Raw genomic sequence first — 18,094 nt, forward strand, 5'->3', positions numbered from 1 at the left:
TGTTTGATGGAGGTATTGAAATTAGATATTGTCACAAAAGAACGGAGAAGAAGGGTTTGAGCTTAGAAATGAGATAAAAGACGCCGTGTGATAGTTTGGATGGTAAAAAATATGAATGATTTAAAATAAAATAAAATAAAATAAAATAAAATAAAATAAAATAAAATAAAATAAAATAAAATAAAATAAAATAAAATAAAATAAAATAAAATAAAATAAAATTAAATTAAATTAAATTAAATTAAATTAAATGAAATAAACTAAAACACAATACAATACAATACAATAAAATAAAATAAAATAAAATAAAATAAAATAAAATAAAATAAAATAAAATAAAATAAAATAAAATAAAATAAAATAAAATAAAATAAAATAAAATAAAATAAAATAAAATAAAATAAAATAAAATAAAATAAAATAAAATAAAATAAAATAAAATAAAATAAAATAAAATAAAAATAAAAATAAAAAATAAAATAAAAATAAAAATAAAAATAATAAAATAAAAAAAAATAAAATAAAATAAAATAAAATAAATTTAACATAAACTAAAATAAAATAAATTTAACATAAACTAAAATAAAGGAAAAGTAAAAATATTAAATCGCTTCCTTTTATTATTAAAAATTTCTTAATTTTATTGCTTCTACCAGAAAATAATTCTTATGATTTATTCGCTGCAATTATCATTTCACTTTCGCATAAAATTTAATGTTTTCAATTGCAATTGATCACTTTAGTTCAGCTTCAAAGTAAATATTTCATTTGCATACACAATTGCATTAATGGCTAACCGTTTCGCAAATGAATGCACTTAATTGCAGGCTGCAATGCCATAAATTACGAATGTGATAGGCAAATTAGGAAGAATTTGAAATTTCAATTTCACAAAATCACATGGCATTAGCATAAATTTGAAATAAACTGAGAGAAGCGCTCTTGCACTATGGTAATAAGCAATAATTTGTGCATAGACATGTACACCTGTATATACATACATAAATTCATACGCATATATACAGCTATTGAATTGTGGTGAAAGCGTTGCAATTCGTGTGAGGTTGAAGTGCAATGTCGCTGAGCTACATCTGAGATTTAATCAATTCAAATATGGAATTTCATACTCATGAGAGTTAGTAGATCACGCACCGGTAGCAAAGGCATATCAGTCCTCTTTATAGCAGTTATATAATAATAATTGCAAGTAATTTCAACTGCAGGCATGAAATTCTTCGGCACTTCAAGCACTGCTGAAACCAAATTATTGATGACAGAAGTGCTTTGCCTGCATTACTGCATAGGAATTCATGTATGAGTCCATACACATATACACAAGTGAGTTTTCGCAAATAAAAACTGAGATTCCTCTAGAGAAATGAGAAATGCAGAGATTCCTCCAGTGAAAGGAGAAATGCTGAGATTCTTCTAGTGAAATGCCGCGTTCCCGTTGATTGCAGCAATAATTGCAAAATTCCGCGCTCAAATGCCACCTCACACACCCACTGCTCCCAGAATTCTCATTTAAGTATTTGCAACCCTGAATTGTTGTGTGTTAATGATAAATTCGTGAATGGCTTGATAATTGTCTCTTCGTCGCATCTCGTTTGACATTCACTCACGCAACACATTTCTCTTGGCAGTCATACCTAATTTGTATACCATTTATTGTGAACATTTGAAATTCTAGCGAAAAATCAAATATTTTATGTGCTAATTGAGACGCGGTGGGGCTTGAAAATTTTTTTTTTGTACAATTATTATTTTTCTATAAAAAGAGCTACTAGTACGAGGTAGAGACACATGTCATCGATATTTGAAGAGTGCATATACATTATTGTTTAAAGTCATAATTTCCCAACTAATATTTGATTTTTTTAATTTTTAAGGGTTTTCAAAAGATTTATTTCGTTTATCTCACTTTTATTATTTTCTAGATTTGATAATTTAAAAAAAATTTATAACAAGATTTAGCATAATTATGCCTTTAGACATTTAACACTAACTTAAATTAACTTTTAAATGCAGGGTTGCCATTATTACTTTATTTTCCTTACGATTTTCCACTCTGGAGAGATTATCTATTATAAAAAAATATTATAAACAAATATATAATAAACAAAATAAACTTTAATTTTTTGATAGGGTTACCAACAATATTTTAATTAAGGTAAAATAGTTGGCAACTCTATCAAAAAATCAACATTTCTTTTTGTATATTTGTTTTTAGAATTAATGATATTTTGTGATAGAAAATTTGTACAGCAATATTTTAAAATTTTAATTTAAAAATTATTGGCAACCCTAGCACAAAATTTTTACTTTGTTAATGTAAGGTTTCTAAATATATCAAAAAATTAAATTAAATAGAAATGCATGCGAACTTTCACACTCTTAAACTCACGCTTTAAAGTAAAGGTCGTTGGCTTTTAAGTGTCAAGAAAACAGAAATTTACTGCACTTCCTTCCTTCCTTTCCTCAACATAGCCAAACACTGAAAACTTTTCTCATTACGCGACTTGCAAACCACATGTAGACGGCACAGCGGTGCCTTGGCGCTGCAACACTTAATCAATTCCTCAGTCTGGCAACGCGTGCAAGTAACCGCTATGTATAGCGTAAAATTTTCCACAATCCAATTGAATGGATGCAAAAAAAAAAGAAACGAAAACAATAGCAACAAGTATGCAGAAACTTTCCTTTCACCTGAAAGATGCTTAACGTCCATTTGAATACACTTTGTACGTCACTTTCTGCGCCACTTTGTGCAACACAGACATTTCACGGCTACTTATTGCACCGGAGGGGTGACAGCTGGCGTGTTGGCATGTCGCTTTGTCGCGTCGTGGAAAAGTTGCCTGCCGCCAACGCGCATTACTTACTTATGCTTGAACTAACTTGAATGTCGCTGACTCGCCGCCGGCTGGTCCTCGGTGGCCGTGAGCACTCAGCAAAAGTGCAGCAGAAGTTTTCTTTTTTGGTTTTTTTTTTGTTTGTTTATGCTTTGCATTTATTCGCTTTTCATTTTAATTTAATTTCTTCAGCACATTTTCATGCTAATAAAGCGCTTTTTAATGTGTCTGTGCTGTGTCAAGCATTTTGCATGAACGGCCAGACGCCATCAACAGTAGGCACATCAAATATTTAATTCGACGTTTTTGTTAATTGTTGCGCTTAAACTGTTGCTCTCTGGTGACTCTTTAATTCCTTTGCAGAATCGATAATTAAGCTACAGTCTTAAGTCTGGCGACACATTTCGACAGGTTATTGATCCATACGCTGGAAAAAATCTTAACGAGTGCATTTTTATACCCTGAACAGGGTATATTAAGTTTGTCACGAAGTTTGTAACACCCAGAAGGAAGCGTCGGAGGGCCTAGTATATATATAAATTATCAGTATGTTTAACTGAGTCGATTTAGCCATGTCCGTCTGTCTGTCCTTCAGTTTTTATGATATCGTTTTGAAATTTTGCAGATGTTAATTTCTCTTCAAGAAGCTGCTCATTTATCGGAACTGCCGATATCGGGCCACTATATCATATAGCTGTCATACAAACTGAACGATTGGAATCAAGGGCTTGTATGGAAAACTTCCGCATTTTACTACATATCTTCACGAAAGTTGGTGTGAGTTATTGTCCATAGAAATAATTTAATCTCCAAAAAAATTGTTCAGATCGGTTCACTTTAGCATATAGCTGCCATACAAACCGAACGATCGGAATCAATGGCTGGTATGGAAAATTTTCGCATTTGACGTGGTATCTTCACGAAATTTGACATGGATTACTGCTTAAGGTAATAATATAATCTCCGAAGTAATTGTTCAGATCGGTTAACTATATAACCTTAATGTTTCTAGCAAAAAACCTGGCTAAAAATAATTAGAAAAATGTTTTCTTTTCTTTTTACTTACTTTTTCTTACGTCTTTAGATTTCCTTAAATACATAGTTACTAAAAGAAATGCACCTGTGAAGGGTATATTAGCTTCGGTACAGCCGAAGTTAACGTTTTTTCTTGTTTAAAATCGTAATGGACTATTCGCAATTTTTTACTGCGATGACTAAGTGACTAAGTGGTGATATCGTTATAGGTTGGAGAAAATTGTTTTCAAAAATGGGGGATTCCTCAAAATTTATATTTATGAGTGATATCAGTTTATTTCAATGACTCAATTTATAATGCATTACATTCATAGGCATCATTCTATACATTTTTTAAATTGCTGTAAATTTTCTTGATAAAAGACGTATGTTTCCATTGTTGATTGTATATAAACTAACGTTTATCGCTCAATTATATAAAGTGTTTACTTGCTGGCTTTGAATATGGAATATATCTCTTGCTAAATGTAAGAAAATAAAAATACATTTTTTTTAAAGAGATTTTACTCTGAAGTGAGCTTTCATAGCAAAGTTCAAAAAGCTTTTACGCAGCTTTCAGCAATGAAATTTAAATTTTTTGAAAGAAAAAAAAAACATTAACTAGAGTAAAGCTTTCATGCAAAAGTTCCAAAAGCTTTCAGTCAGCTTTTATAATTATTATATTTTCCATACAATTACTAGGCTATACTGCCTAATTTTTTTTTTTTTAATTTCAGTCTGAGTAAAACTTTCATACCAAATTTCAAAAAGCTTTCGTGTAGCTTTAAAAAAGTTCCAAGAGCTTTCATTCAACTTTCATAAAAAATGTGTATAATAAATATTATAATATTATTCATACAATTACTAAGCTAATTTTTTTTCACTTTTTTAGTGTAATACCGAAATTCTAAAAAGTATTAACTTACGTTAACCACCAAGCTTCAAAGCTTTCATACTCTTCAATACCTTTGCTTGCTTTAACAGGAAATTCATGGTTTCTTGGTTTCTCCACGCTGTGATTCACTTATCGTTAGGATACCGACACAAAACCTCTGCTGGCTTTTACGCTTTTTCTTTGTAACTTCCATTTTTACCGACTTTCCGGCTTGCCACGCATCCGCACTATTCATCCAAGCTGCACCGGTACAGCACTATGGCTGCAAATTGAATTCACGCAAATCATATGCATATTTGCTGACAGTGAAGCACACTTTTAGCTGGAAATGCATTTTCCGGTGAGTGGCACATCAATACGATGGTTTGCATAAGTTTCTGAATGTATGTATGTATGTGCGCCTACGTCACGACTCTTCGCTCTTGCTGTTAGTTGGGCTTTTAGTCATAATCTTGGGTACTTGGATGACAGTGTATTATGTGGAAAGATGTTCAGGTAGGGGTATAAGCTGTTGTTAAATCACTTCCACTTATATATACTCATATATGGGCTTGTTGTTATGTAAATTGGCCGAAACAAAGTTATGTGAAACGAGTTGTAGATTCCTTGTTTACTATCTCAGTAAAGTCAGCAATGCGCCAAATGTCAATGTCTTGAATGCATATTTATGACATGTGCTCTTAAGCTGAAAAGGAAATTAATGTATTTCCTGTGAAATGCAATTTGTGGTTGCTTGCTGATTTGAGGTAGTAACTGATATTTGGGTGACTAGTATACATATATGTATATATATTTGTAATTAACGAAGAATTATTTAACAAGTCTGAAGACAAAATATTGTAGGTGAAATATAGTATTTCACAAAAAAAAGTAAAGATCAAAAATGTCATAAAATATTGTGCTCCTGCGTGTGGCCGACATTCCATTAAAATCAGAATTTTTAAAACGAAAAAAAAAAATTATAAAAGGCCAACAGTCGGCTTCGTTGATTGACTGCTCTTCACTGTCAACTGTCTTGAGCGAGGAGGTGCCTGTGTGCAGTGAGTCGGCTAACTTGCTATATATACATACAAGCCGTAGTTAAAGAAGTACCCTGCAGTCAAATCAACTTGTTTAAACTACTGTAGAATTGTGTAGTTTCAGTATCAAGTATCAAGCTAAATTATAAAGCGGACTATATATTTTCCAGGAAAAAGTGAAATTTTTACCATAAGACCAGTGTCTTAAAAGATATAAATTTCTTAGACTTAGGCTGAAACAAACTATCTAACTGTCTATTGCAATTGATGTTCTCTGGAATAATTTTAATTTTCTTCAAGTTCTGCTTTTTTATTGAAAAATTACTGATTCATCAATGTAATTATGCTCTCTTCTTGATCCAAGGTTTTATCATTTCCAGCGAAATTGGAGCGTTTTAGATGCTTTTCTCACAAGTTCACTTTTACTCTACAAATACTAGTTGTCACCAGTATTGTATCCCGACACACTCGCAGTTCCTTTACAGTTTACACGCTAGCACTCATAAAAGCCATGTGCTTCACACTTCATACACTCATTCAACTCGCCTGCGCTGTACACTGACTCTTGCATTCGCCGTTTACCATTTTTGTTTATCTTTTAGATATTCTATTTATTTAAGAAATTGCCATATTTATTTTGCCAATTTCTTATTTGTTTTAAAATTTATAAAGCCAGTGCGGATTAATCGCATTATTGTAATGCAATACACACACTTAAGTATCTACATATGTATGAGTGCATTGCAGGCGTATGTGTGTGAATTGTATGCTCGCCAACGCCATCACGCTTTTGCGCTTCGCCACTTTGCACTAAATTTCTGCGTAAATATTATCATTGTTAATTGACTCGTCGTCGTCGTTGGCGGCTGGTGCTGCCGCGGCGCGCGCTGTTGCTCACAGTACATAAATATATACAGCTGTGTGTGTGCTTGGATATGTAAATAAGATATGCTCATTTACGCAGCGCATAATATTCACATAAAAATGCCAGAAATCTTATGAATAAATTTTCTGTATGTACATATGTAAGTGAGGCAAAGCTTTAAATTCAAATTCGTCGTTGGTGGCAAATGATGTGCGATCTGCATTTCCGCGCATATTTTATTTTTTTCACTTTCTGTTATCTGCTACGTTTTTAACGTATTCTTGGATTCTTTATTGTGCATTTGCATTGCATTTTTTCTCTTTTTTTTACAATAGTGGAGAGTACAAGGTGGTTGCAACTGCATATATAGAAAGTAAGGCAATTAAAGCAATTTCGACTCTTTTCATTTCTATCATCTAGAAGGTCTAAAAATAAATCTAATATCCTTGAAAAATCTTAATTAAAAATAAATTTAAAAAATTTCGTCTTAAAAAAATCGCTAACCAATAATTTCAATACCTTGAGATTATTAGCTAATATCATTTATATGGCCTACATTGAGGCGCTTTGAAAGTGTTTCAAGAAATTATAGGCATTTTTCGAATAAATTTAGATTTGTTTGGAGGATTTTTCATATTATTTATTTGTTCTAAATTACTTAATAGAAATTGATGAATTTTGGTGTTCTGAAAAAATACTAATTTTTCAATTTTGGTAAAATGTTTTAACCAAATATTCCTTTAAATTATCTTTTGTTCTAAAAATTTTAAAATGAATATTTGTTTGATCCAAAATTGTCTGGAAACAATTTCTGTTTATATAAATGTACTAAAGTTAGTGTGCTAAAACTTGTGTGACAAAATTTATTTTAAAATTAAAATTATTTATTTTAAAATTTTGTACTAAAAATTTTGAATTACATTTTACATTTACATTTGTCAACAGCTTTTGTACAAAATTTCAAATATACTAAAAAATATTTGTACTAAAATTTAATGTACTAAAAAAATTTTTGTACTATTATAAAATTTTTTACACAAAAAAAATTTTTGTACTAAAATTTGAAATACAAAAAAAAATTGTACTAAAATTTTTATAAATATAAAAAAAAAATTACTGAATTTCATACAATAAAAAATTCAGTACTAAAATTTTATGTACTAAAAAATGTACTAAAATTTTATAAACAAAAAATGTACTAAAATTTTATAAATAAAAATAATTTTTTACTAAAGTTTTTGGTATACAAATCTAGTGTATTATGCGTTTGTACAAAAATTTTTGTTCCAACATCATTTGTACTAAATTTTTTTTTTTGCTCTAAAAAACTCTAAACAAAAGTTATAAATTGTGGTTACTGCTGTTGCAAATTCCACCATATACAAAGCCAAACTGCAAACTTCACAACTAAAACGTATAGAACAATCACACGCCACTGGCAACGCCAAACACCAGGCGTCCGCAGCACGTGTTTGCTCAGCTTCACTTTTATAGCTAAATTTATTGTATTTCAGTAATCAAACACTTTGTTTGCGTAACCATACACACACATACACAGCAACTATACACAAATAAATATGAAATGAAAAGGTTGCACGTGTTGAAAAGTGTGAAATTTAGAGCGCTGAAACGTGTGCCGGCACACACACACAAATAAAGACTTTAAGTTTGTATAAAGTGAACGAAATAATATAATTTTATCACATTTCCGTCGCCCGCCGCGTATGGACAATACACTTTGTAGGAAACTTATGCGGACGGCGGAGATTGTGTGGCAAAAGTGAAGCGATAGTGGTGAATAGGAAGTCGCGTGTGCGCTAAATAGTTCAAAAACTTACATAGCGTGTGTTTAGTTTGTGTAAAAAAGTGAAATAATAAAAGAAAAAATTCCAAAAAAAACATTTAAAATAAAAAATATAAATAAAAAATTAAAAAATAAAAAAACAAAAAAATTAAATAAAATATATTAAATTAAAAATAAAAATAAAAAAATTAAAAAGCATATTTTTTTTATTTGAAATTTATGAAAAAATGTTTCTTTCAGTGCACTTGAAAAAATTCTATAATATACCAAAAATTCCTAGAACTTTACGAATGAGAGTGAATTTTGAATTGAACACAAAAACTTAGTTAAAATTCAGCTCAAAAACATTATTGACAAAAAACAAAAACAACCAAGTAAACAAACGAAAAATAAACAAACAACACTCAACAGAAAAATCAACATTGCATCAATTAAGACACGCTGTCGCCTGGAGAAGCAGCAAAATTCAACGAAAGCTATTATGAAAGTGCATAGAACAGCGAGTCAATTGCAGGTTTTAATAATACAATCTAAAGTCAAAGTCAAAACAAAAACGTTGCTGCAACAACAAAAGCAACGGTTAATTGAATTACTAAAGCAACAACAACAGCAACAACCCACGCTAAAACAAACACGAAATTTCAATTGGACTGCTGCAGCAGCAGCAACAGCGGCACTTAACGAGAAACAACAACAACAACCACGCAAACAAAAACAACAACAATATCAACGCAACAACGAAGGTGAGCACACTTTGCTCCTCCGCACACAGCAAATACCAACACAATTGCAACACAGCAAATTGGCTTATATAGCGTTGTTGTTGTTGTTATTGCAACAGCAGCTGGTGCAGTCATCGTGGCTGGTTAACACTGCAGTGCCGGCAAATAAATCAAAATTAAACTCTTTAAGACGGAGGGACTAACATTCGCATTGCTGGCGGGCCCCATGGGCCAGGCTGCAAGTATGTGCCGATTTCGTGGATGTCGCTACAAAAAGAATAAGTCGAATAAGAATACAACAACGACAACAACAGCAACGACAGCTAATAGTACCACACCGGCTGCAACGGCGTCAACAACGCCAACAAATACAAATACGGCGAACAGTTCGCCAGTATCAGGTGAGCAGAAATACTGAGTGACTGACTGCAACCCTCTTGGGTGGTTGTTGGTGTGTGTATAACTTTCGTAGAAAAAACAGTTAATGAAATGCAATTGAACACAACAGCAGTGTTGCATTGAGTTGTGTTGAGTGTAGGAGTGTAACTCTTGAAAAGTTGTTTTTTGTGTTTGACTGTCTCAAGTTTAGTTGTAACTATTTAAATGAGTGGCAAAGGCGGAAATTTTCGCTGAAAGGATATTAATGAAGAAGTCTTCATTATTTATTTAATATGAAAAGAGGCTATACATCTCGGAAACCATATATAAATACTTTAAATCCAATTCTTCCTTTCTCTAGGCAATAAGCCTTTATTTCTGTCAAAATTGCTTAATCTTCATGTGCTGCCAACGGTAAAATATTAGTAACAAATATAATTTCAACAATTCATTAATTAGTCTAGTGCAAATAAGTGATTCACTTTTTGTAGTTTTGAAGTACTGATTATGCCTGAGTTAGTTAGAAATAGAGTGTAAACAATATGTGGTACGTGTCGTATGAGTAACATATTTCAATAATTTCGAGAATCGGGTATTCTATCGCTATATTAACGTAGTACTTATTTACAATATACTTCAAAACGTCTTATTTTTAATAAAAATAAAATTGATGAACTTTTTCTGACATGTTTGTCAATAGTAACTATCGTTGGCCGCTGCGTATGAGTAATATTCAAAGTACTACGTCCCTATTATTTCATATTCAAATGTACCATAGGGAAATGTGACCATAGAATTATCAATTATTAAGTGAAACACAGAAATATTAATTCCTTAATCTAAAATTTTTCATAGTCCGCTTTTTTTACTTCAAAATTTTCCGCTTCTTCCGCTTTTCTTTTTTGGTGTCCTTTTTGCAATTAAGCCAATTCTTTGTTTTTGCTTCGGTTTAAATAATTTTTTGGATTCGTTTCTTAGAGAAAGGCATAGATTGGAACCTGAACTTAGTTTGAGGTATACAATGTTGATAATTCTTAAATGTTATTACCATTCCGCGCTAATATTTAGAAAGAAACTTTCATATTGCTCTTTATTAATATTTTGAACAAAAACAAATACGGGAAAAAATTTAAGAAAATTGCTGCGAAAATTGGTGGCTGAAAATTCGTCTATACTGCTATCTGAAAATGTTCGAACAAAAAAAATATTTATAGAAATCACATTATTGCCGTTAATGCTAGCACAAGTGGGCTGTAATATTTTCATTCACAGTCTAGAAGACCTTCATAGTCAAGTGAACATTATAAAACGCTCCTGTTATTCATAATTTAATGGTCCGCGACTGTATATTTCACTAAAAACTAAAAAGGCACATCGTACACTGCGTATGAGTAACTGTTTTTTGGAACTATTTAGTTTTAATGCATTTCGCGTTACAAAAATGATACTGATTCTTTGAATAATGTGTATTTGAATTCAAATGCAATCCGAAAAAAGCATCTGACATCCTCAATGCACTTCAATAATGTACACTGTTTCATGTATTCTCCCCGAGTGAAAACATTTTTGTCAACGCTGCTAAGTGCACTTTGCAGTTTGCGTTGCTATTTCTGACTGTTGTAATTTCCGTTTTATTTGAAGGAAAATAAAATAAAATTAAATTGAATTAAATAAAATTTGAGTGTAACGAAATGAAAACTAAATGAAAATGTTGGTAAATCAACTACATTTTTAGAAGTGAGCGCTTTAAATGTGTCTGTGTGTACACTAAAGTGCACTACTAAAACTGCAAAGTGCTCGAAATGCGATTGCCCGCACATTTTGTCAGACATGTAAAAAATACCAAATGTTACGCAAAAACTTCAAAAAAAAGGCCAACAGGATGTCACACTGTGGAATGCCGCTGGCATGTTGGCATGGTTGGTTGTAAAAAAAAGCAAAATGCCGCTTCAGGATAAGCGTTGACACTTAGCTATGAAACAGAGTATACGAAAAAAATTACATGGAGGTATAAACGTTAGCTAAACGCATATCTCGGGCCATAAAAATGCAGTTATACGCGCTGCCAGGACATTTTGGCGTCGCTTAAAGGCGGTGGCCACAAAAATTCATGTGTTATTTGAGTATGTGTGAATTTTTTTGGACACAGTGTCGAGTTTGAAGTGTTTTATTAAGTGGTTTTCGATGGAAGTTCACTTTGAAAAATTTTTGAATTTTAGATATTATGTATAGGTACCAGAAAATTTACTAAATTTTGGGAGAAATTAATATATCTGTAGACTACTAATGTTGAGTGAATCAAATTTTAGAAATTTTTTCTAATTTTTAAATTCTTAAAATTAAGTTAGAGCCTCAGAAGTCAATAATAATGTCACAGTGTTTCTAATTTTTCAGAGAGCATCGCTTCTCCCACTCTTTTCTTGGAGTAAATTATATTTTTTCGAAAATAAATCAGTATTTACACTGTAATAAAAACGAAAACCCCAAACCAATATATTCAAAAGAAAAAGTTTTCGCATCTGTTAATTAAGTACTTTTACGCAGAAAACCCCGTTCGTTGTTAATGCAAGTGTAAAATCAACATAGTGAATAAAACATACCACAACAACAGCAAAAAAAATACATTCCTGCTGCCAAGTTAGCAAATGCATTAGAGCTCAACGCTGACTAACAGCTTTTAAATGCGAATCAGCAAAAAAAAATTAAATAAATCAGTGCCATAGGAACTTTTCTGCTGGTGGTTAACTTTTCACCACACTAATGCATAAAAATTGCATGCGAGATTTATTTTTTTCCAAACTTGAAAACACACACACTCTGGAAAGAACTCGAAAAAATATTACGAAATGCATAGCTCTGCAGCTCACACGAGCGCTGATGAAAAGCGTACAAAAACTCAAACTTATTTGCACTCAACTTTGATATACTATATATATATATATATATATGCATATATAGTATCTCTCCATATGCCAATAGCCCCAGCCAGCATTTGTGGGTTAATTTGAGTTGCAGTAGTAGCTGGAAAAAATAAAATTTCCACATATAAAATTTGTTTGCATTTTTGCCTTTCATTTATTCATATGCCTCACACACAGACATTCACACACTCAAATATGTAGGTAGGTGTGTGTGTTGGCGCATAAAAATAATTTAAATTTGTTAGTGTGGCACAAATGACTTTAACGAGTTTTCTGGCAGCTTTGGCATGTGTGATATGGTTGGGGGTTTGCATTTGTTTTTGTTGTTTTTTTTGTTATTGCTGTCCGCCGCCTGCCAAACCCAATTTGTGTCACACCCTAGTGGTTTGCCCTTGTTAATGCTGCGCGCGCTCGTACTAATTTTATTTAATCCTTTATGCACTCAAATTGCAAGTTTGCACACTGTGGATGGGAGCTTGTAGAGCACAAGAGGGGTATAAATGAAAGTGTGGTGTATGTTAAATGAGTTTTTTTCGTCGACTTGGCTTTTTTCTCTTTTACTCTGTAGGTGGGTGTCTCATATGTCGACAATATGTGGTTCTCTGGGGAGGCTAGATTGATAGCATACATTTAGGATGCAGCTGTGAAAGTTACAATTACATATATAGTATCTTATTGCATATTAGACTGTCCATTTCTTTTTCGGTACTTCTTTTTTACTTTCTTCTATGGTGTGCTTGCTAATTAGAACCAGAAAAATTTAATTGGTAGATGAAACAATATGCAAGGACTCGTTAAAATCGGCTGAGACTTAAGTTGAGATTCGGACATGGACTCAGTAACTCATTAAATATTACTGGAAATAAAAATTATGCTCCATAATTTCATACTATATTTGAAGTCGTCATACTCACTCAAAATAATCCTAAATGTAGGCAGTGTTTTTCTTTACAAATGCCTTACTTTAAAATTCGTTGCCTACATCTAGGCGTTTAACCTGTTCTGCTTCATTTCTTAGTGGAGACACATACCAAAAATGAGACGAGAAATAAAAATGGAATTTAAAAATATATATATTTTTTCCACTTCCTAAACATTTCAGATTTTATAATTAATTACATTTATATTATTTACCCCAACTAACATATACCCTCATTCTTCTTTTCTTTGCAGGCCTACAGCTGCGTAGCATTGAAGAGCCGAGTGCGCAGTGCCAAACACCGACACATCATTACCATTACACCAGTCGTATGCCGACGGCGGAGCAGGGGGGCACAGGGTGCGTAAGCTTTGAAAACGCCAATGCGTTAAATCAGCGTACCGGTGTCCCCCTGCAACTGCAACAAACTACACAAAATCAATATCATCATCAGCAACAGCAACAACAACAACAAAACCCGCACACCATGCAACATACAACACAAAAAGGCTACGATGCCGAACAGGCGCGCATGGAAGCGTGGATGGATGAGAATCAAGAATTTGTACAGGATTATTTCATAAGGTAAGAAGAAGGGGATGTTGCATGTGCTAGAGGGGCGTGTGTGCTAACCTTGTGCTGGGGTTAAGCGCAAAATAAGCGCAAAAATTAATAAATACAAGCAAATAAAGGATTAAACTAACTAAAAATGTATAAAAGAGTGAAGAGTTGCGCAACATCAGCGCTGAGAAAAGTGATTGTCCTATACACGACCTTGTAGCAAATCCTGATAATCGTGCTTAGATGTGAAGTAGTAGAAAGTATTAAGGCATTAAATACTTTCTAAAGCTCATATACTTAAAAGTGGCAGTACATTATAGAAATCCATACTTGTATGTATGTGAGATCGCTTCTGCTTGTTTGTGTAAATATTTATAGTATTACTGTGTAACTGCGAGACAATTGTGAGCTTGACAATGCAGCTTAATATATATTTATAGCATGCAATGGCATGTGTGCGCTAATAAACCCCAAAGTACTAATATTATCTACTTTGTGCTCTGCAACTCCTCCTCCATAACATAATGGCAGGCAGCAGTTGGATAATAAGTATGTGTGGCTCAGGACTATGCGTTTGTATATTTGTGTGTTGATTCCGTATGTGAATAGCTGTGCTTGGCAACAACATGAAAAGTCAGTTAAAGGATATCAAGTCATCATTCAGCTTTTTATTTAATTTGAATTTTATGATATTTTTAAATTTTGGTGAGCTGACTATTCGCAGCTTCTAAGCCATTTTATCCACTCGGTTAAAAAAAAATATTGAGAAAATGTAATGAAATGTATAACTATACACCCAATACATTCATACCCAAGGCCGGAAAGGGCTCGCATGTCGCGGCCAGGGACGACTGATGGTCCGCCTCCTCTTTCTTATTGAAAACTTTGAAGAGGTTGATTGATCGATACATCAGGGAAGGATACCAGTACATCTTTTATCAAGCGCGCAGCATGTTTACTGTAAAGGAAGGTCAGTCGACACCGCCTTATACACTGTGGTTACTTTGATAGAAAAGTCTATCGCACACAAAGACTTTGCCGTGGGAACCTTTCTCGATATCGAGGGGGGCTTTCAATAACGTTCTGCTGGAAGCGGTAATTGGAGCCCTGAATAGGTTCGGGTTTGAATGCAACCTTAAGCATCTTACCTTCAACCTTCTCTGCGGATGAACGATCGTGGCAGATTGGGGTAGCGCGCGTGTGCACCGTGCTGTTAACTGGGGAACCCCCCAAGGAGGAGTTCTCTCGCCTCTTCTCTGGATCATCGTCATTAATGACCTGCTAGAGAAGCTTACAGAGAGGGGCTGCCTGGTGGTAGCCTACTCTGACGATGTAGCTCTCTCTCTCTCCTTAATCGTAGGGGTTCTTACTGGTCATTGTCCCATCGGGATCCACGCTATAAGGTTAAAAATCTTACCGGACGCTAGCTGTAGAAGCTGCATGGCGGAGGTTGAGGTGGAATCGTCTCATCACTTTCTTCTGAAATGTCCCGCCTTTGCGAGATCAAGAAGGAGATTTCTTGCAACTCCCATCTCTGCAGATTTGTAGTAGGTTCAGGGCGCTTTGTTGACTCTTAATTGTTAATCTAGGGGGGATCGAGGCTTCACAAAGGAATTTTAAAGTCTACGTGTATTTCCCTTTGGGAAACAGCCTACAACCCAACCTAACCTAATCTAATTATACATTACGTTCAATCAATTTGACTAATATCTTGGTATAACTTTTATATATCCTTTTATATATTTACGGTTAGAACTCCTCTCATTAAGTAGTTGCTATGTGTCTCGATTAAGTAGGAATCCACTTTAGAAACACAATTATTATTTTTGAACAAATATTATTAACAAAGAAAACATAAAAAGAGAATATATAAAAAAGAATTATATTAAGTTCATCTAATGGTGACATTAAAATTCATTAGCATAACTATTTCCTTACACCATCGTGAACCAAGCTCCACCATATCCCACAATAACATCCTCAAATACTAATAAAAACTCACTCAGCAGCCTGCGAAGAGTGAATGTAGGGCATAAAAATAGAAATTTCCATAAATTCTGACCAACGGAATCAGGATATTAAAGGATATTACAATGTCAATCAATTTATTAGCGGCGGCAACACGAGCAGCTGCAATAACGCTTAGTTATGTCAGAAAATAGAATGAATTCAAATGATACGGAGACTGGCGGCGAACACGCGCCGCAGCAATAAAAGGGAATATGAGACCAAAGCGAGAGTGAAAATAAAAATAACTGTTGGAAATGCAATAATATGAGAATAAATATTGTATTAAATTGTTAAAAATTCGCAGAATTGCAAAAGAGTCCTTGTGAAGTATAATATATCAATTGCTGGCGAAAGAAAGTGGCAAAAGTAAAGTGTAAATGATATGAGTGTGCAGATTTAATTGAAAGTGGAGCAAAATATAAAAGCAATGTAGAAAGAAGCGAAAAAGAAAGAAAAAAGAGCAACGAAAAGTGAGAAACTCCTTGATGCGGAAGTCAAATAAGCTGACCCCATAAATTGGCCATTAATATAAAGAGAATTTATGAATGTGGGAAAAAGCATATATGAGAAAGTGTGTGTGTGTGTGAAGGAATGCACGCATATAAATTCATCTCCAGCTGAGTTTAAAAATTTTTTGTATATATTTACCACTTCCTTGCTACAAGCATTTAACCCAAAAAGGTCAATCTGGCGTAAATTTTCGATTTCGGTTGAGATTGCTTGCAAGTCTTTGTATAAATATATGTATATATTTGATTTGCATAAGCCCGCATACAAAGGGACATAGCAACAGCAGCTGGCAACAAGCGTTTGCTTTTCATATAAATATGTATATGTATGCTACTGCTCCATTTGAGGGGTGCTGCTTTTTCTAGAATGTCGAAGATCGCCATATTATGGGCTATTTTGTATAAGATTGTTATTTATAGCCTTGTGTTTGTCTTTTATGAGAGAAGCGTGTGTAATGAAGGAAATGTTGGCAAATTAAGAATATATATATGCGGTTATCGAGAGGTTATTCAATGAAAGTAGCTGAAGAAAAATGTTATAATTGTTGTTATGGTGTTAACTAAATGAGGCATGTTGACTTTTAATGAAAATTGTTAATGGTTTATGAGTTGAAGAATAGCGGAAATTCATTTTGAAGACAGTTCATTGAAACCGAACGATTCGAAATCCGATATATTTTTTTTAATATATTTTTTATTTTATTTTTTTTTTTATATCGGATGGGCTTTTAGACTGTTATATCCAAAAATGTGATATGGACAATGCTTTTCATGTTTTTCAAAGAAATTGTATAAATATATTACTCATAAAATATCCAAAGTCCTTTTCCTACTCTACTTTTTTGATTTACTCTAATTAATTTTTAATTTTCCAAATGCAACTCTAATGAAAATGTCGTAATGACGGTACATAAAAATGCCAAAAAGTACTGCATAATTATGAAGATAGCGCAGAATACCCAATACAAGTAGAATCGTATTAAAAAATAAACCGCAACCACTTCACCAACTGTATAAATACAAGGACAGACAGGGCGTATGAGCAACCTCCACAGTGTAGTAGTGAAAAATGAACAATGGCGCTGGCATAGGCTTAGACTTTGCCAAAATTGTAAAACCACTGGCTTATTGCTCACTTAACGGCAATACAAATAACAACAATACATTGCCACAACAATAACAACAACAAAAAGTTAGCCAACTTTTGTGAGCCTTTGCAAATATTTGCCAAAATAATTGCAGCAAAAGTGTAAGTACTTAAAAAAACAAAAACGCCACACAACAACAACAACAACAGGAAAAGATGAAAGATAAATAAACAAAAAGAGTAACGAAAGCACGAGCGAGTGCCTCAATTTATGTGTTTAGATAAAATTTTGAAATTTGGGTCACTGCAGTCAATTCCTTGCGCTCGACTGGCGCTTGTTGGCAGGCCATAATATTATATTAGATTTGATTGTATACATGTGCAATATAAGCTTAATGGAATGTGTGTAGATGCGTTAGACTGCCAGCTGGTTATTTTATAAAGCTTGAATGATTTATTGACTTTTGTTATGCTTTTGTCATATGTCATATTTTGATTTTGCTCTCGCAAAAATTTATGAATTTTATCCTGCACTCGA

At 33.1% G+C, this 18,094-nt stretch overlaps 1 protein-coding gene across 7 annotated transcripts in view; it reads left to right on the forward strand.

The window, feature by feature from the left end:
• The window catches only part of LOC105219661 (dual 3',5'-cyclic-AMP and -GMP phosphodiesterase 11), a 119,906-nt gene that overhangs the window by 80,770 nt on the left and 21,042 nt on the right, over positions 1-18,094 (forward strand). For 4 of the 7 annotated variants that reach the window (XM_054227470.1, XM_054227471.1, XM_054227472.1 and 1 more), the window contains exons 2-3: positions 8,690-9,572; positions 13,644-13,974. In XM_054227470.1, coding sequence (XP_054083445.1) covers positions 9,398-9,572; positions 13,644-13,974 — 506 coding nt within the window. In that variant the 5' untranslated portion in view covers positions 8,690-9,397. The remainder of the gene's footprint in view (positions 1-8,689; positions 9,573-13,643; positions 13,975-18,094) is intronic. The other 3 variants (XM_054227474.1, XM_054227475.1, XM_029045234.2) reach the window with 1 other exon arrangement.

The sequence above is a fragment of the Zeugodacus cucurbitae genome, chromosome 3 (genome assembly GCF_028554725.1).
Source record: "Zeugodacus cucurbitae isolate PBARC_wt_2022May chromosome 3, idZeuCucr1.2, whole genome shotgun sequence".
Lineage (NCBI taxonomy): Eukaryota > Metazoa > Arthropoda > Insecta > Diptera > Tephritidae > Zeugodacus > Zeugodacus cucurbitae.